The sequence below is a fragment of the Ammospiza caudacuta genome, chromosome 5, assembly GCF_027887145.1.
Source record: "Ammospiza caudacuta isolate bAmmCau1 chromosome 5, bAmmCau1.pri, whole genome shotgun sequence".
Lineage (NCBI taxonomy): Eukaryota > Metazoa > Chordata > Aves > Passeriformes > Passerellidae > Ammospiza > Ammospiza caudacuta.
Window position 1 is genome coordinate 36,240,309 of NC_080597.1, and position 20,545 is coordinate 36,260,853.

Here is a 20,545-nt window from a genome sequence, read left to right on the forward strand (position 1 = left end):
CTTCTTTTATTTTTTAATTTTTTTCCCAGATTTGGGTCACATGACTGTACTTTTATATATATATTCATAGCATACTTAATACTGACTACTAGGTAAACCTTGCCAATGGCCCAATTCAGTGTAACTCAACTTACTGCTTTTGGGATTTTTCAGACTAACAGGCTTTAGAAGAAGAAGGTAGAATGTAATCCAAATTAATGAACCTTTTAAAAGGACAGCAAGTATTTTCATTTGCAAGCAGAAGGTGGGCTGGACATTACCAAGATATCATGTAAAATACTTCAGTCATGGATGTTTTACTGCACAGCAGCGAGAACCTGTGTGCCTTCACCAAGAACCTTTGTGCACTGAGAAGCACCTGTGCCTTCAAACTACACTTCAGTCTAAGTACCTTCAGCATTCAGGTTTGTAACTAAGGGCTATCTCTCAGAGAAGGCAAAAAATATTCACACATGGTATTTCTAGTAAACATACAATGCCCCTGAAGACTAGGATTCTGCTTTGACAGAATTTGTTTACTTTTTGAAAGTACTTTCCAGTAAATTGGAAGATTTTGGCTCTGACTCTCCCCCTATGTTCTTGGCTATCTCACTGCTAAGAGAATTAGCAAATCTCCTTAAGAAGACCCAATTCACAAAGTCATTTACAAGATTGCTCACAAGGTCAATTACCAGGTCATTACAAGATTGGTGGCCACTCTGCTTCCAGCAATGCAGCTTTTCTCAACCTGCTGCTCATCCACCAAACATCCTGGCAGATTTTCCCTATCCCAAAGAGACTGCTGTGTCAACATTGCCCAGAATTTATTGAATCCTCAAAAGTTCATTTGAGCAATACACAATGAAGCTCTATAAATTTCCTTTTTAAACGATGATTTACTTAAGAATATTTATTACCCATTATACTGTTGAACCACTCAAATATGACTCTTAGGAATAGCATAAATGATTTTCCTATGACCCTTGATATTATTAACTCCTGTTTTAATAATAAATTTTCTAAAGCATGGGAGTAATGACTAAACAATTTATATACAAATATATCTTGTAAATGGGAGTATTTATTACAATTTAGATTATTTATTATTATTTACTGCTTTTCCTAAATGATTCTTTCCTAAGTTTATCCGCCAGCTCTTTTATGATGGCAGTGGTCCAGTAATGATGTTGGTGTCCTGGGTTTGAAACAGAGTATTTTAAAACCGGACTTTAGAATACATGCATAGCATCTGTCCTGCGAGATAGAAACATACATCACTATCACCAAGAAAGAAAGACCAGTGGTAGCTGACACCACAGAGATTTCTTTGGAATTTAATTATTTGATCCTTAGTTCCATTGTGAGTTGAGAAGTTTTATCTCTGAAAATTCATTGAAGCAAAAGTCAAAACAACTTCATTTTTTGTACAAGTTTTGAAGTGTTCAATGCAAGTTACATGCACAATAAGTGCATGGAATCCATTTCTGCTCAGAATATATAAATAATATGGACTTCATTCAGTTCACTACCCAGCATTTCAAGGAGAAGTGTACTGGAAAATATTCCACCAAAATTTTCATAGAGGGCAGTATTTCATACTAATTTTTAATATATTTTTGACCTTAAAAGATAATAATTTTTATTTTAGTCGTATAAAAATGCAAAAAGAAAGAAAACCAAAGGTCACATCTTCACTGTTTTCTTCTGATCACTCAAAAAAAAAAAAAAGCCTAGAGTTTATTCCAACAGCATGAGATCTTACAGACCTACTAGAAATGGTCTGGTATGCAAGCAGAAGTGCTGACGTCTACATGTAAAATGTAAATAAATGTAAAATGTAAATGTAAAATAAAAGCTAAATCTCCAGTAATGTCAAATAAACATAGGGATTATTGAGATACTCTGAGGAGTTTAACATTTTGCATACTGTTAAATGCCTACTATTAGCAGCATTAATTATTAACAGGCTAACTGCAACAAATTATTAACCAACAGATTTTCAGCATTCATCTTTCAGGTCACTTTGAAAACTATTTCTCATATTCTCAGTCTGTTAGGTTTGACTTCTGATATGTAACTTCTAATACACAGAAAAATGTATGTATTATTGTTAAAGGCTTCTCCTTTTAAAATATTGCTGTCATCAAGGATCCCCCATCCTGAAGTACAGGTCTACAGTATTTGTGATTAGTCTTTCAAAATTATATTCCCTCCACCACATTACTTATATTTTTAAAATCTCATGACAAATTTAATCTTTAATAACAGGATTTTACATCAAAGTTAAATTAATTCATTGCTAACTCTAATACTCAGGTACCTGCATAGTCAGAGTATACTAAACCCACACAAATTTCTTTGGAGTTAATGTGTTTTTTCATGTATTTAATTCAATAGAGATTAAAAAATCCAAACAAACACTATGGTTTACGAGCAGAACAGTTTATAAGCCTGTGAGAGTTATGAAAGAGAAGATTTAACCCCAGGATCTCCTTTTCTTTCAAGTCCTCTTGTTCTAGATCCCACACAGTTTTCTTCCACATCTGATTTCACTTATCTCTCTGTGCAAGGTACTTACACAGGTTACCCGAAAATGTATGAAAAAATTTCTATTATGAAAGGAGTCCTTCTATTTGGATAGCATTATTTCCAAACTTAATTAATCAAGAGGAATAAAAGAGCAACCAAATTGTAAGTAGAAGCTTCAATTTTGAATGTTTTCAATGTGTTTACATAGTAAAAACATCTGTGAGAATAGCTGTGATAATGACTTAAAAAATCTTTCTGGAAATACTATTTTAATAGGGAATACAATGACAACTCCACATTCATTATACAAAATTCCACTTAATCAAAGTAATATCTTGCACAACACATCTACTGAAATATTAGGACAACATTTTTTGTAGTTTATTTGCTTACTAATTTGAGTGATATGGCAGGCTGACAACACTGTTGAAGTCCCATCCTCCCAGATTGCTCTCCTCAATTTGCTGTTGTTTACATTTCTTGGGCCTGAAGCTGCAATGCTGTCCTTGGTTCTTGGGCTGGAAAAGGATTGTTTTGTCTAACTAAACTGTAAAGAGAACTTGTTAACACTCTATGAAGTTCAGTGTTATATACTATATGCAGCACAGAATCTGGAAAACATGAAAGCAAAAAAACTCAGGACATCACTATAACCAAAACTGTTTTGGCTCTCACTCCCTTATTGTGAGAAAAAGGCAGCCTATGAATCTGTAATGCATCAGTTGATTGGAAACTTCCACCTTAAGCCTAGTGTTACATTCCTTTCATTTACTGTGGAAACAAGGCATGGGCACAATCAATTAGGATGGGGTGAGTACACTGCAAAAATTTCTTCAGTCACACTAGATTTCCTACTTCAGTCATACAATAGCTTATCCATGTGGCCAATACAAATCTTTCTGAAAATTTCAACCACCTACCCCACAGGATCTGATCAAATGTGCTTTATGCCTTAAAAAAAAGGACACAGAAAAGGATACAAAGCTATGAAAAATAACATACAGGCAAGCATAGCCTCTCCTAAGAAATTCATTAAAATGTATGAATGTGGTAAAACAGCCAGAAAACTTTTAAGTACATTTAAAATTATATAATATATAATCTTTAGTAGACAGAATTATATACCAATATGTAATAGTACATGTAGGTGCATACAAATATTGCATATATATATATATATATAATATACATGCATAATTTCCCCTCTTCCTTACTCCCATGGGTTTTTTCAACATATTCCTTTTGAATTACACTCCAATTATATTTTGGAAGTAAAACTTACTCAATAGATTAATGAGAGCTGCTTTTGCCTGAGACTTATTTGCCCTATTATCATTATTATCCTTGTATTACCTTTAACATTTCCTATTGATGCTAAGCTTAATAAAATGTGGTCAGTGATTATGGCTGCCCATATCCTATCCATCTCTCTCTCTGATTCATATGTTTTTCTATAATTACAGAAGAAGGCAAGATCTTCTTCACAAATTGAATCCGTTTTTTTCCTAGATTAATTGAATATGTCTCCTACATTATGATATAACTTACAAGCATTGATTTAAACAGACATTTTTCTGAAAAGAAAATTAAAGCAAAACAATTTTTCTTCACCAGAGTCATAGTACAGAACAAAAAACCAAAAGAAACTACTCTGGAATAGAAGTGACAGGAGGAGGAGGAGGAAACATTTTTTCCCATAACTAGCCTCATTTATCCCAGATTGGGGAAAAATCTAATCAAGATTCTTTTCATGTAGGAGACAAATCTGGGGTCTGAGTACAAAGCAGAATAATTAAGCACTTTGTTGTAGGTTAGAACTCAGAGACATTTAAAAAGCAAAATTCTTATAGTTTTCAATTAGATATTTAAAAAATATCTAATTTTTTAGATATTTTCCCTTTCCTTTACAAAATAGGTCATTCTGGCTAGAAAAAAAAAATATCCACACAAACAAGATCTTCTTTCTGAAAACAGGAGAGAATTAAATAAAAGAAACAACCCCAAACTTGTCATTTCCAATAAAGATGAGATAAAGCAGTATGAAAGATGGTGCAAGAATTCAGATGTAATGTGAATAGGTCCAGTGTTAGGGGAATTCCTGACTCCTAACAGCTTTTGTCCTGATAAAGAACTAAACTAAATCCCTATTTCTCTCAATGGAATATTCGCAGGCAGAGGGTATGAGAAGATTGCCTTAGAACATAGCCCTTCTGCATACTGAGGCCAGTCTCCAATCAAGAGTCCACCTTTATACCCCAAACTTCTGCATACAAAGCAAACCTGTAGTAACAGTTGCTAGATGCACAAAAAAACAACCCCAACCCCCCTAAAAACAACAAAAAAACCCCAACACCAACCAAAGAAAGAAAGAAAGAAACAACCCAACATTTAAAAGAAAATTAGATGTAAAAATATTAAATGCCTTTTCCTTATGTTTTAGGCAAAGCTGAATCTTCCTAATGCCTTTTAAGAAGGGCCAAGGGAGTATGTGTCCATTGGAACATGAGCTCACATGTTTCCACCTCCTGCAGGCTGAGAGCTGAGCACCTGGGTGCCTTTAAGGACTTGGGAACGCACAAGCATGAAGTGACAGAAATGTCAGCCCAGAAGATCTTGACAGGAAGGAGCTGAAGGTGCTCTTGAGGTGTGTGCATGAGGAAACCTCTGCAGGGCAGGGTTACTGAGGGCTGGCACTTCAGCCTTGGATCCCCCATGCCAGACATTCAAACACCTCACAGGTCTGGCATGTGAATGTACAGAATTGATCAGAAATAGGTGAAACCATACATCTTCTAGGAAATAAAAGTTTTGAAGGCAGCCAAGAGTAGCTGAAAAGATTGCAGTTAAGAGAAGAAGATGATCCTTAAGGGAGGAAAAAAGTGGGAAAAGTTAAATCAGAGTAAACACAAAAAAAGCCTCTTTGGATTGTTAAATTGACTGGGTAGTTAACTGGTTTTGTGTAATAAGAATCTGAAATGAAGCTGTATTTACTTTTAGGAATTTGTTCAATAGGCATGGATGACAAAGTGCTGTATCCTTTTTTTTGGAGTACAGACACACAAGGATTTGCCTCGAGCACTGCAGGTAGAGACACAGAGGGACCTGCACCCAGAGGGAAGTAAACTCTGGAAAAGAGGTTTTTATACACCAAGAAGGCACCAAGGGATGAGTATTGGGACACTTTTCTAGGTTTTGGATTAAACCTCTGCTGCTCAGGAAGATTATTTTAAATGAGGCACAATGCATTATATTTAAGGATACATTCTCTATGTCTTTTGGGATTGTCATTCCTGACTTCTAAAATTAGACTTTCACTGCTCTTTTTCTTCTTCTGCTTTTTTTTTTTGTTGTTGCTGTTGTTTTGAAATTCAACAAATTATTTCAGCAACCGTTTCTCCCTTATTTCTTGAATAACAGAATACAGTAAGTTCTACTGTTACATTTTAATTTTTTTACCTTAACTAGTTAAAATGTTTCTGGGAAACAACTATGTGCCCATAATTTACTTTTCATATAAAGTCAGAATTGTATATTATATTAGAAATCAAGAATATAATCCAGTACTAATAATATATTTTAATTTTTTTAAAATTTACAACCAGATTTTCATCATAATAATCATATTATTATTGTTATTAGATTATTATTATTATTATTTAGAATAAATATCTTTCATATATAAAGGCTTTAAGAAAACTAGCCTACCAGGTAGAGGGCATAGAAGCAAAAAAAGGAAGGCAGAGAACTGCATATTCTTCTCCACCTTCACAATACTGATTCACTCCAATCTTTTGTAAGGCTTTCACTACCATCTCCAATACATATAAAAAAACAATTATTTGCATATTCTGATAAAACTGAATTCTACTGCAAATTTTCAGTTAACCTCTTGTACTATACCCCATGAATTGCAGCAGTAATTTGGCACACACAGCTGTAGGACTTGTACATCAAGGGATTTGTCTTAACATCGAGTTGGCTCTCTAAAAAGTCATTTATTTAACCTGTAGAGAGAGCATCTCAGCACAAGAGCATCTTAGTGCAAAGGAATAAGATAGCAAAATAATTCCAGAAGACAATAAACATGAACGTGTAGACAACTCTTCACTGCTACATTATGATTTCATTAAAATTATAACCACTGAAAACAAGACCTTTTAATGTGATCTATTTCTGTATTGTTCTGTGCAGAATGATTTCACATGTCAAATACATCAGTTTGCAATAGGAATTGTTGCTTTCACAAGAGTACCTCCAATTTAAACATATACTTTAAAATAAACAGAGGCTAGGATGCAAATTGCTATAATTTCTTAGCTTAGAGTGCTTTAAGGAAGCACAAAATTAGAATAATCTTCCTGGATCACAAAATTTACTTCTTTAGTATTACAGGTAGCATTTGATGAATTCACTTTCAAAACTGTTCATAGACTTAGCTTAAAATAACTTTTTTTCCTCCCCCCACCATTCTCCTTCAAAGGTAGTCCCAAAATATATTGTTCCAGTAGACTGGGCCTTTTGCCTCATTTCCAGCTTGAGTGTATTTATAATTGTTTTCTCCCTTTTTGTTCTTGTACAAACATTGGCTTTTAGCCTAAATGGCAATATTTCTTCCAGTTTTAACCCTCCTACTGAATATCTTAACAAAGACATGCCCTTTTCACTTGTTTACCCTCAGATAACAAGCTCTGGCTCTTTGCAGAAGACATTCCTCCTTCTTTACTTATCTATCCAGCAGAGATTTTGTGTAATTATTTTAATTTATTGATCTTGGACATTGACAATCAAAACTAAGAAAATATTCCAGATAAGCATCACTAGAGTCTTTATTTCTACTGGAGTTGCTTTTCTGACACAGTCATATCAATTCTGGGCTAAATTAATTCACTAATTTTTAATCTTACTGTTTAGTAGCACAGCCAAGTATATTTCCACCTTATTTCTTTGCTAAATTTTAGCTTTCAACAGAAGTGGGATATCAGTAGCAAGGTTGTGATGATCCACCCTTTAGGGGAAGGGTGCATCACTTTATATTATCTATTATTGAATTTAATCTGATTTCTATTAATCCAGTTGAAGTGATTTTTATACAATACCATACCCTATAATGACAATGCTTACATATTTGTGTCATCAACAAATGCAATCAGTATTTTTACTGTATTTCCACCATGGTCATGACTGACATTATTTAATAACTTCAGTGACAAATTATTTTTGGAATATCTCCAGTAACTACTTTGCTACCAGATATTGCAGAATTGTCTTTCCCTGTTGGAAAGCTTTTATCCATCTTCTAGTAATTTCATTAATTCTTGTCATTTGTAGTTCGACTATTATTTTCTCCCAAGCTCAATTTCAGGAAGATTGTATCAGGTGTTTTATTCATCTGTTAAATCAACCAAAAAATAGCATCTCAATTTACATAGATTGAGAACTTTACGGTGTTTTACTTTCACCTTTTTCTGTGGTCCATTGAATTGTCTCAGTATATCTGTGCATAAAATCTGCCTTTTGAAGATCCAGACATGGATTACTGCCATTTAATTCCATTTAATTTTAAATAAATCCTTTTATTTTTTTCATGAAAGCCCAGTTTTGATATGCTGGATTTTTTTTACAGTCGATCTTGTAAATACTTCTTATCAAAAATAATTTCAAATAATGCTACTTTCTGCAGGTTCATAACCTAACTAAAAAATGGCTGGTCAGTATGCATACAAATATCCAGGTCTTATCATATCCTTAGGATTTTTCCCCAGTCTGTACCTGCAAAGTCAAAGATCCCAAACATTTCTCTGGTCAGAAACATTACTGACAAGAGCTTCATTTATATTGATATAGCCAAAGCTGGGTTACAATAGATAATTGTTCGTTCTGTGTTACTCCGAGTAAAACATTTCTACTCTTTTTCTCTAATGATTTTGAAGTTAAGAATAATACTTTTTATGGCATAGGTCAGACCTGAAGTCCATTTAGCTTTATGGAATCCCTGACTGTTTCTGCTGCCAAATGGTCAGGGCAAGAGTTTAGGAACAAGCTTTGGAACTGTGCATGGTGGATTCTTCTCTTGGTACGTCCTATGAGGTTTTGGGAGTTTGCACAATAGTACCTTCTTAAATCAAAAGTTGCATGGCATTTTACAGATCTTCACTTTCATGAATGTAGCTATTAGCTTCTTGTCATTTTTATACCTCACCAACCCTAACATTTTGCAATGAACAACAAAATTTAATTATGTTCTGTAAAGATATTATTTTTACCAACAAAATTTTCATCCATTTAAGTCATTCAGCCTGCTGTTAAGGGAAATAGTGTCACTTCCGGTTCACCTGTACTGCAAGTTGCATGATTCTTCTCTGGAAAATCCTTGCATAAGTAATGCATGACTTTGCAATGCCTCTGCATTAATTTAGTTGCTGCTATCTTTCTCTATACATTTTTGAATGCTAACACATACACCAGGAGTTAGCCCCAGTGGTATCTGCCATGCAAAATGTCTCACTCTGGCTGTGCTGAAGTGGTTGGCAAGCACAGTGCTGTCCTCACCAGGGCATGACTGCTGAGGAGCCTGAAGAAGGCAATATGCCAAGGGGGTGACAAGCCTCTGAACAGCAGAATCATCTGCAAATGGCAATGCTGAGTACAATTATTTTCTTGCATTTATTTAGAACTACCCTTGCTGCAGCTTGTGTTCATTACCTTTCAAATTATTTGCTTCTGTGCAAATACTGTTCCAGAGTTGAAGATGGCAGTAAGAAGCCCCTGTAATTCCTGTCTCTTGAGGCAAAAATGAATGAGCTGCTTCAGCCTCTCTTCACACATCACATGCCGCAGCCCCCTTGGATACGCTGCAGAGCTCCTTCTCAGACAGCCACACCAAATGAAACCAGAACCAGTCTATGTAACCCACTTTCAGTATCTGAAAGCAAATGCTCAGAAAAAGTGTAAAGCAAGTAGGAAGTGATATTAATCTAGGGTTTACTCAAGCATTCAGTAATTTGTGGAGTATATATGTCTTGACTCACTGGTGGTACATTTGTGTGCAAAAATCTTATTCATTTTTTTATTATTCCACTTCAGCCTTTCCAGTCATGTTGTACCTGCAATATTCCAAATACGGTCTTCACAGCAGTTTCACCATTTGGTGCTATTGTATGTACATGAGCTTCAGGATCTATGCATAACCATCTTGAATTAAAACTAAAAAACTTCGATATGGAAATTGACTGTAACATTTAAAAGCAAATTAGTATTTTCTCTTTAATTAAGCAGTTGAAGAAAAGCAATAAATTCTTCAGAAGAAAATCACAGGCTGGGAGGAAGGTTAACAAACAATATCGTGAAGACTGTCATATTTCAGTAGAATTAAGAAGCTTTGTAAGACCCTAGATGCTTTTTTGCTAGTCCCAAATATGTAAGAAAAATGCCATTTTTATTTATTTCTCGGTTTAGATCATCACATTCTTCCATGATGATAAGATTCTCAGGTCAGAGGCCACATCTTACAGTGGTTTATTTAGAGCACTGCAATTTATCCTGTCACAGGGAGAACATGGGTTGGATTGTTGCTTAAGATTTATAGTTACTGGCCTAAGGTATACAAAAGTTGCTACCAGGACTATGAAGAAAACATTCTGTAAAAGGTGAATTCAGGATAGAAACACAGAACAATTCTGTCTAATTTTGTCTTCATCCATAGAGTGATACAATCACGATCTTCTGCAAATCGTGTTGTAGTTTAGCCTGTTGAATGAGCCCTCAGATCCACATTTTAACGAGATACTTGCCAAGAAGTACAAAGATAGCAGCCTTCACCTCTGAAGTGATAATGAACAGCAGATAACAGTTTGAACAGCTGCTGCCCTTGGAAGCAGAAACTCCCACCTTTGCAAAACCCTGCCAGATCACGAGCAAAACAAATCCCATCACAACACACAACAGCAAATATCAAACAGCCACACGGTGTTACGGTCTATATATTATACAACTGTACTGATTATTTATGTAAGTCTCTGCTTTTAGCTGATCATTTGTGTGATTTATGTAGCTGCCTCACAATGGGTAATAACCTGAAGCAGTTACTTGGTCATCAGTCCCTGTAGGTATTTTTCTACATTGCTGTTCCAAGGACAATAATGAAAGTTTTGAATCAAAAAGCAAAATGAGCACTTTATTCATAGTGAATGTTGAAATAATCGTGTTCCACTTTTTTAGCAGAGACTTAGATATGCAATTTCTATATTTATATAAACACATACGTTCATATGCATTTAACCAAAAGCAAAGAGCAGAACACTGAAGATGCTTATTAGTTACGTATAAAGACTTTAATCCTTCAGTTACCTCCTCTTTTCAGCCCTCTGTCCTGGAACACTCGCAGTGTGAGAAAGTATCACTGCCACAGAAACAAAAAAAAAAGATGAGAGAACAAAGGAAAGAGAACATAAAGACATCAAAAACAATACAATACAGAGACTGCTACTGAAATTCAATCTCACCTCCAATCCCTTTATGCAGGTTCACCTAGAGCTGAAGAAGGAGCAGCGTAAGTACTAAAACCAGCCAAATGACACAGCTTTTAGACTCCAAAGTTGAGATTGTCAGTAATTGATGAGTTAAAAGTTTGCTTTATTTCCTCATAAGCCAGAAGGCTCTTAAGACACTCAGACACAAAACAGCCTAAGATAACAGTGTTTGTTTTTTTGGTATTAACTTTTAAACTAAACTCCCCCATTTGCTTTCTTGCATTTCAGTTGCTTTCTGTTTTATGTGGTTTTCTGTTTTTCTAGTCAGTATGTTGTGTTTGTAAGCTGAAGGATCATCAGTCATGTTTATACTCAGAATTTTTAAAAAGACTGTTATTTAGGGGAAAAGGTCTTACAGTCAGTTAAATAATCACAATATAAAGGAAGTCAATGGAAAGAAGGATCCTTTTTAGTACAAGATAAACCACTGCAGATAATTGGAAGATCTTAAATCTTTATGCATCTTTGTAATGTCAGTGGTGCTTTTATCTTCATGCAATACATCTATATTTTGGTCAAATAAAGAATTTTTCATGTATATTGATCCGAAGGAAAATACTCCTTAAACTCAATTATACTTATTTTTGCAAATTAGCTCCTTTGCAATATCTGTTAAACCATCTGAAGGATTATCCTTGGAATGGAAAATTTAAACCTAAATATTTGTACTAAAACTTTGGCTACATTCATCCAAGTAAGGGGCAGAAATACAGTGTGAACTATAGAAATAGTAGTCAGTGTTACAAATCATACTATAACTTCATGAAAACCCTCTCATATAAATATATCTAAAGAAGTAGTACAGAATTCAGCTTCTTTTATGTTTTTGCCCAGTATTTGAATTTCATGAGATTTAAGCTGTCACATTCCTTTCCATTCTTTTTATTTATTTGTTTGTAGCTATTTATACTGGAAAACTGATAAAAGTGTATGCATAGAGTTGAAGACAACCCAGTATTCTAGACCTGTTCAAAATTTGTTCAAGGGGTAGAAAGGGGGTTCAGAAGCTCCCTTTAAGCCACTTTTATCTACAGAACAATTACTGTATCTTGCAAACGGAGGCAATCATCCATAACACCTGATATTCCTGTAGATGAAACGAGCAGTGCACCCAAACAAACAAGCAAACCTTGATTATTCAGCTGGAGGCTGTGGAGTGGTAACAACTAATCCCCCAATCTGTCAGCTCCCGGCGTCACAATCTCCTGCCAGCTCTCGGTACTGGGGAGTCGGCGCCACAGACCGCGCTCCAATGACGCTCACGTACAACTAAAGCGTGAGGCTGGGTTAACAACTGCAAATGAAATCAAGGTGAGTGCATGTTCTAGATGGTATTTTAAAAAACAAGATTTATGACTTCTACTTTTGGTAAGACATCCTGTAATTGTTGTATTTTCCTCCTCCACCTACTCTCATTGTGAGCAGATGAATACTCGTGTAATTAAAAATACCTTGCTATGCCTATTTAAAAAGACAATACCCTGATAATTACATGTGAGGAACAAACATATATGCTAAATAGGGGTAGGATATCTGAACAACATGCTTTTTTCCAAAGCACAGAGTACTATGTGGAGTCCTTTAAGGCTTCACGTTCACCACAGTTACAGAATTCACAGCCTCAGATAAATAATCTAAGTTGTATCACCATCCAAAACTGTATCAAATACACCAAATTGCCTGCTGCAGTGATCTATGAGTAACTAAAATTTCAGAAAATATGTATACATTTTTCCTCAATGCCAATGTGTAGTCCTGCATGCAACACCCCGAGCCAAGCTTTTAATTTCTTTGTTTCTGTCCATAACCACAAAAGACTGAACTCACCCACGCAAGCAGGTAACTCCCAAATTTGCTGTAATGTTAGTGCCTCTGTATGAGTATTTAGCAAAAGACATTTAAAATAAACACTGGTGAAGACACAAACTGAACAAGGATTTTTTACTCCTTTTTTTTTGGTAGTGTCTTTCTTATACTGGTAAAGATGTAGCAGTTAACAGTTGTTTGCATTATGCTGGAGTAATAACATGACATTAATTTTACTCTAAACAGAATTCATTAGTTGACAGTAGATGGTATCCAGAAATTCCAATTATCTTTTCAGCAATCTTTTAAATTATGACCATGCCAGAGAAGGTTAAATGTGGTGATTTCCTAGCTCAGGAAAATTATAAAGTTTATTATGTTGTTCTGAAACCAAGATACTTACACATGAAGTCCTCTGATTTGTTTGTTTAGGTTTTTTTTTTCTTTCCCTGGTTTGATTTTGTCATTATTGCTTTTTATTAGTTGATATCTGTATGTGATTTCCTCTGGCCGTTTGCAAGGGACATATAACCCACATGCCAAACCACTAGTTTGTAGACAGGCACTAGACTGCAGAAAGCAGTTTTAAAGTTTTTCTAAGAATATCAACTGCACTACTACTCAGAACTATAAAAATGTCATATCTAAGATTATTTAAAACAAAGTGTAGCATTGCATTATTTGTAACATACTAAGCTCTGTTATTTTGATTTCAAGAAGGAATTTATGTTTTTTAAGCTCTGTTGGAGGTCTGGGGGACAGGTTCCTTTTGCTATAGTTGAAACACTACACAGAGTGTTGTATTTTTGTATGGGGAGGAAGTTGGGAAGAGGAAAAGGATGGGTGGAAAGTGTCTAACAGCCTTTCCGTTCTCAAGGTTTCTGTCTAGGCAGAGTAGGATTCCTAGGCTCAAAGTCCAAGGATAGTTTTGGTTACACAGCAGCAGGTGAAGCAGGTTCTGCTGCAACTCCAGACATTGTGCCAGGCAGAAGTGAATTACAGAACTTGCAAGGAAAAGCCTAGCCATGTACACTCACCCAAATGAGGACCCTTCTTGGAGCTTTGGTGCAATGCAAAGCTTGCAAGAGACTGGGATGGGCTGAAAACTTCCCTGGATTGTTTTGATCTTCATTGAGTCTTTCCATAAGAAACGTCAGGAAGGCACAGATACCTGCATTCTTAGCCCAAAGGTCCACACCCCTGAGAAAGGCATGTGAGCTACAAGGCTGTCATAGTTTGACATGGGAGGAATTCAGGGAAGTGAATGAATAAGTTTAACTGAAGTACTTTTTTGTTGCCCCTCTGCAAATGCACAACCTCTAGGTATTAGTGTCCCAACTATATGCATGCATATCCAATTAATCCATATGCTTACAAGTCTATCTATGCATATATTCACCTGCAAAAGATCCAAAGAATAATCTGACAAATGCACGCGTCTGTACTCAAATCACATGCACAAATATGTGTAATACTTCAAATGTTTACTCTGCACCTATATGTGTAAGTGGGAAAAAATTTGCATATGGATGCCAAGATGATATAAGACATGCATTTCATTTTTTCAGCAACCACAGTAATGGCACTGTATGAATAGAGAGCTACAAATTATTTTAGTATGCCTGTCCCACTCTTCGAAATTCCTGATTGCACGTCTAGTGAAGTTGGGGAATTCTGAAAAGGGATGATATTTATGGTATTTTGCACATGATGATGGCGGGAAGAGAAAAGACAGGTTGAACTAGAAGGGAGAAAAATACCTGTTGATTATTCTGTTCTATCTGCAAGCAGAAAAAGCTAAAATTACTCTTTTTGATGGTTTTCCCATGTGTAAATGTTATTTTGATGGTTTTTCACAAGCTATGTCACTTCAATTTAATGAACCCTTTTTTTGTGAAAGTCTAATTTTAAAATGGCTGACCCATCCTAACAGGATAAATACAACTTGTTAGTCAAAATACTTGTTTTTACTAACATTTCTTTGAGAGAGACAAAGAGGGAATAGAACTTGAGAACAGGCTTGAAAGACATCCAGCAACATTCAGTTTCCATCCATCTGATGATTTTAGTTAAAACTGATGGCACTTAGCCCCAATAAATCTAACAGTTCTTGGTAGTACCTAAAGAGCTACTTGGATGGTCAAGATGAGACATGACAGAGACTCCGATGCAGAGACTGAGACTGTGTCTTTACTCCCCTCTTCAATTTACACACCAAATAAAAATGGTGGGGCAATGGCAATAAGAGGAACTCTTTATATAGAAGAGAGGAGAATCCTGAAATTCTCTATCAGAATACCTTTTCATATTATGTAGTTCCAGCCATTTTCACATGAAGGTTCCTTCATCTTGCCCAGAACAATGGCTAATCCTTTTCTAAAACAAAGATTTGGAGGAAGACTTAATACGCAAGTTAATGTTTCTATAAAAGTCAACACACTCGCTATTTTAGGTGCAAGTATCTGAGTTATTCACAGACAAGTGATTTTCAAGGTGTGGTCAACAGATTCCTGTGAGCACTTCTTTAAAAGCAGCACTTAAACACTCTTTTGTATGACGAACAGCTGCACACCATATACTTGTTCCTGTCAGCTGCTCAAATAACATTTTTTAAAACACATTCCCCCCTCCCACCCCCCGCAGTTATTACCATGCAAGCAATTGTTGTGCTAACATTAAGAATGATAAGCAATGAATAAAAGGTCTGTGCAAGGAAGCCCTTTACCCACTTAAGACCTCTCCCACAGAGATTATTATTACATTTTACAGCTGGATTACTGCCTGAGGCAGAAAGTTGAGCAGGTACAGAAAGGATTAATTTTAAATAAATATTTCCACATCATGAAATAACACAAAACATGAAGAATAAGAGTTAGATTTAATGATCAGTGAAAATTATGAGTGAACTCATCTCTTACACTTCTTTTCTTTCTGAGAATTAAGGAAAACATCAGGTTTAGGTAATCGGTAGCATATTTAAACAAAAATATATGCATTGCATAAAGATAAAAGCAATACTGAAATTTGAAAGATTTTCCTTTTGTGTAAGAAATTAAAATGATGCACTAGTGAAAAAGTGTAAATGGGAATATTTTAGTAGTCAAAATAAATATTTAATAAAAACCACACACCCAAGACAAAGTATCAAAACAATAGAACTTAGTATTTGAAAGGACACTACCTACATTGTCTTGTGTTAAACATGACTAAATTCAGTGGTTTAATTATTATCACACTGCATTGAGCAAACATTGCTTATATTAGTGTTGTAAAAAGTCATGAGAATAGAAATACTGTTGCAATGACAGAAATAGTAAAACCAGATTACCATACAAGAAAGAATTTACTACACCAAGGTGTCAATCCACAGTCATTCATACAAAGTCAACAAAATGGACTACTGCATAGCATACTGGTTACTGTACCAAAGTGCATTTATCAGCATTCAATGAACTGGGGAAGAAACCACCCTTTATAATATAGTTTTTAAAAACAATCAGATGATTGACAGTTGAAGAAAACCCACACATTTCCTTTAAAATAAAAAAGCAGAGTCTAAAGATCTTAAGAGCACCGTAAGACTTCTTACCAGGTAAAAGAGTACAAACCATTAGCATTGTAAATAAAGACCATCTAAAAATTAATATATCATTCCATATTTAGAATGCAACTGAAAATTTTAATGTGTTGTTGCATCCTCCTATACTACATCCAGTGGCTTTTTGATGAATTTGTTAAGTTCTGGAAACAAATAATGCAAAGAAAAGCTGTTTTTCTTGTACAACACAGGTCTAGAAAAATTTCAGCTGATGTTTAAACTGAAATGTAGATAATGAGAATACAAACAGATTTGCTGGGGAAAAGGAGGAGTGTCTGGCTTATCCCACTAATTCACCATTCAATTCTTCCACTGAATCTTTGAAAGTAGCATTACTTACTATCCCTGACTACCAATAACTTTTATGAGTGCTATTTTCTCATTATTAAGGATTCTGCATGAAGATTTTTCTCAACCCTTTATCCTTTAATTCCCACCCATCCCTCCATCATATTCAAAAGTTGTGGTTTTCTCACATAGAGCATTGTAATGCCTTTTGCTGCTTGATAAGTGATATGCAGTCAACATTATTTCTATTTTCAAAGCACTGAGAACACTTTCCAGTTGGCTCACAAATTAAACAATAATTAAAAATAGCTCCCCTTATTCTTTTGTGACATGGTAAAGACTATTCACCATTTAATATACGCTCAATTTCTTCTAGTCTTTTCAATGCAGCAACTCTCTTTTTCTCAATGTCTTTGATTTCTTTTGTAGATTTTTTGGGAATCTCTTTGTCCACACTGCTTTTCTCTGTTGGTTTCTTGTTTTTTGAGTGCTCTTTATTATCAACTGTTGATTGGGTGGTTGTCTTCTCACTTTTTGCTTCTTTCAAATTCTGAAATGAGTTTTTTTTTGCTTCTGTAGCTGCAGTCCCATCTGATGGAAGTGATGACTGTTCCATAGCACCAAGTGATGCAATTTTACTTCTAACTATGTTTAGATGACGCTGAATATACTCTTCATGAGGTGCCAGTGCTAGTGTTTCAACCAGACATTTTTCTGCCTTTATTAAATCCTTTTCCTCAAAATAAACCACACAAAGATTATGTTTTCCTTGTACATTTTTGGGATCCAGTTCCAAAATTTTTTCAAAACACTTTTTTGCTCCAACAATATCCTTCTTTTGGTTCATAAGGATATCACCTTTCAAAATCAGACCTTTGGTATGATCAGGGTAGTATCTCAGTAGGTCTTCCAAGACAGGCAAAGCCATCAATTCTTTTCCTGTCTGAGAATAAAGCAGGGCCAAATTGAACAAAGCACTTCGGAAGTTGGGTTGTAACCTTATAGCTTTCTTCATCCACGCCTCTGCTTCCACGTCCTTTTTGTCATCCATTGCCAGCATACCCAAATTGAAGTACCCATTTGAATCCTGTGGTTCTTCTTTCACATAATGTAGCAGTCTTTGCTTAGCTTCAGGTCTAAGTCGAGCATCACCTAAGTGACAGAAAATGCATTTAATTCTCAAGATATTTCCTGAAACATTTATTCTGAAGGATTTTTAGACTGTAAAATGCAGTCTTTATACAAATTAAAATGCAACTGTAAAAGTGAAAGGGTTTAAATGCTATTTTTCATCATAGCTATGTAACAGCAAAAACAAATGTTATCTACCTTCGTTATGGCATGAAACTATATACAGTTGACTTCCAGCCAAAGTCAGCATCATTACTCTATTAGCTGTTGAATGATATTTAGGTTTGGTATAGCAGATACAAAAGGCGTCTCTACAAGCTTAAAAGAAATTATTTTCATGCACAGTTGAGCAAATGGAATGCAGAACAGACATCAGTTCTGACAAACCAGCTCTTATAGAGGCAAACTTTGAGTGGAAGATCTCATTTTATTAAAGATAGATTGAAAGAGTTTAGACAGAGAGCACATAGAGTGACTTCTAATGTAGCCAGGCTAAGATATCTTCTAACACCAAAACAATAAAATCTGTAACCCCTATATTTTAATTTGCATCAAAGTTTAAAAAGGATTTAGTAAAACAATTTTATCTGACAGTACCAGGATTGTCAAGCTAGACATGCTTGTGGTCTGTGCTATTTTACTGAATAGTACAGTGAATGTATTTTACCAACAAATTCCAGACACAGACTTACTGAAGGACAGGGGAGCTGCTTTAATCTGCCCTCTTTCACCTCCTGAAACAATATTGCACCTTCTTGTATGAAAAAGTGAATGCTAAATAGTTAATACTTCTGCTTGTTTGAAGCTGCTTGTACTTCTACAGAAAAGGAACAAGGCATGTCTTGAACTACCTAATTTACAATGTGATAAGGGATGGAAAATTATTAAGTGTCTTCAGCTTCAATCAACTCTGTTTTATCTTTCTTAGGGGCAGTTCACCATCTTAACAAAAGGGAAACAAATCTTAGCAGCTCACCTGCCAAATACTGCAACAGCCTTAATTCACTAAGGACTCACCCTTATCCACAGAGCTATTCATATAAAAAAACAAACTCATGAAAATCTAACTGAATTCATCCCAATTAGCAGTATTACAGAAAAACCTATGAAAACATTCCTATTTGTAGAGCAGGATTTAAGCCCAGAGACGTAAGCTAGATTTTTTTAGTCAATAATTAAATCAATCACTATAAATGCAAACCAGGTATTAAATGTATTTTACTAACTACTATCTTTAAAGTTTATACAGGTATTATTTTGAAGATGTTTGAGTAACACTATTCTTTATATGTGTAAGATATATTGTAAAATAGTGCTTGTATAAAAGATGCTGATCAGCTAAGGTATACGTACACTTAGCACAAATTCCATACACTAAAAAATAACAAAGCTTCTTTTTTAAGGATGCTGTGTACTTCCCCTTTCCAAAACCAAAAGAGTTAATAAAAAGTTAAACAGTGTGGATGCTATAAATGCAAACATGCAATAGGCACAGAGAGGACAATTAACATACCAGATTCCTGCATTAGCAGCGCTGAGTTGAATAACGCCAGTTTATGCGTTGGGTTGAGTTCTAGAGCTCGGTTGAAATTCTTCAGGGCTTCTGTTGGGTCTTTCAGTTCAATGTAAACAATTGCCAAGTTGTACCACAGGTCTGCATTGGTTCTGTCTAGTTCTAGAGCTCTAAGGTAAGCTTCCTTGGCTTTCAGAGGTTTGTTCATTTTTAAAAGTAATTCTCCCCTGTTGAAGAACCATACTTTTCTTGTTACCCATATAAGAATTGACAGGTTTTTTTTAAAGTTTGTCTTCCTACAGACAGCAGGCGTCAGATAACAGTGGTTTTTTATTTAGTTTTAAGCACAAAACAATACAAGACCCTATTTTGCATTCTATTCATAAAGCTTTCAGATCTCAAAAACCTGTATACAACAATCGCATAAGCAGGACAAGAACAAAAAAGGAACTGATCAAGGGTGCCTGATTTGGCTCTGTAATTACACTGCAAAACTATAGTTCAGGCATCCTTGAACATCCCAGTGGGAATCACAACAAACAAAACAGTGGACAGAAGCCTCAATATTCACATCCACATTACTCTTAACGAAAATGAAATAATGTCAACTAAATAGTTACAACTTGTGTTTTCTGGACCATCTTTAACAAGAAAGTATAAAGAAAGCTCCATGATTCACACTAACCAAAAGCTTTTTAGTTCAAACTAAACTATGAGGTTAGAAATTAGAGTTAGAGATTCATAAAGAAATCTAATGGAAGTGTCTTTCTATACAATGTTTGAATACAGAATCTACATGAAAATATGCCATTTGAAGGAGGAATTTAAAAGAACAGGCTTGTAATGAATAATTGATTATTGTCCCAAAACTTCATCTTCTCACTTGGAAATGAAACAATTTCAGAAGATAATTGAACTGTACAAACTAAATAGTGTTCATAGTACTACAAATACAAACAAGTTTACTCAAGAATATGTATCTCTAAAATTAGAAAATATACCTGCTGATGTAAGCCTGTTTGAAATCCGGCCTCATACTAATTGCTTGTCGATACAACTGATCTGCTTCTTCGAGGCGAGATTCGTTTGCACGAATTAAGTTTGCAAGATTGATATAAACATTTAAATGGTTAGGAGCAACTCTTGCTGCATACTTTTTCCCTGGAATAATCT

General features: G+C 35.1%; 1 protein-coding gene across 2 annotated transcripts in view; it reads right to left on the reverse strand.

Annotated features, from left to right (window-relative positions):
• Positions 1-15,708: 15,708 nt before the first annotated feature.
• TMTC3 (transmembrane O-mannosyltransferase targeting cadherins 3) overlaps positions 15,709-20,545 on the reverse strand; it is a 29,478-nt gene continuing 24,641 nt past the window's right edge. For both annotated transcript variants that reach the window (XM_058804632.1, XM_058804633.1), the window contains exons 13-15: positions 20,374-20,543; positions 19,373-19,599; positions 15,709-17,880 (exon numbers count right to left, since the gene is read on the reverse strand). In XM_058804632.1, the coding sequence (XP_058660615.1) occupies positions 17,069-17,880; positions 19,373-19,599; positions 20,374-20,543 (1,209 nt within the window). In that variant the 3' untranslated portion in view covers positions 15,709-17,068. The remainder of the gene's footprint in view (positions 17,881-19,372; positions 19,600-20,373; positions 20,544-20,545) is intronic.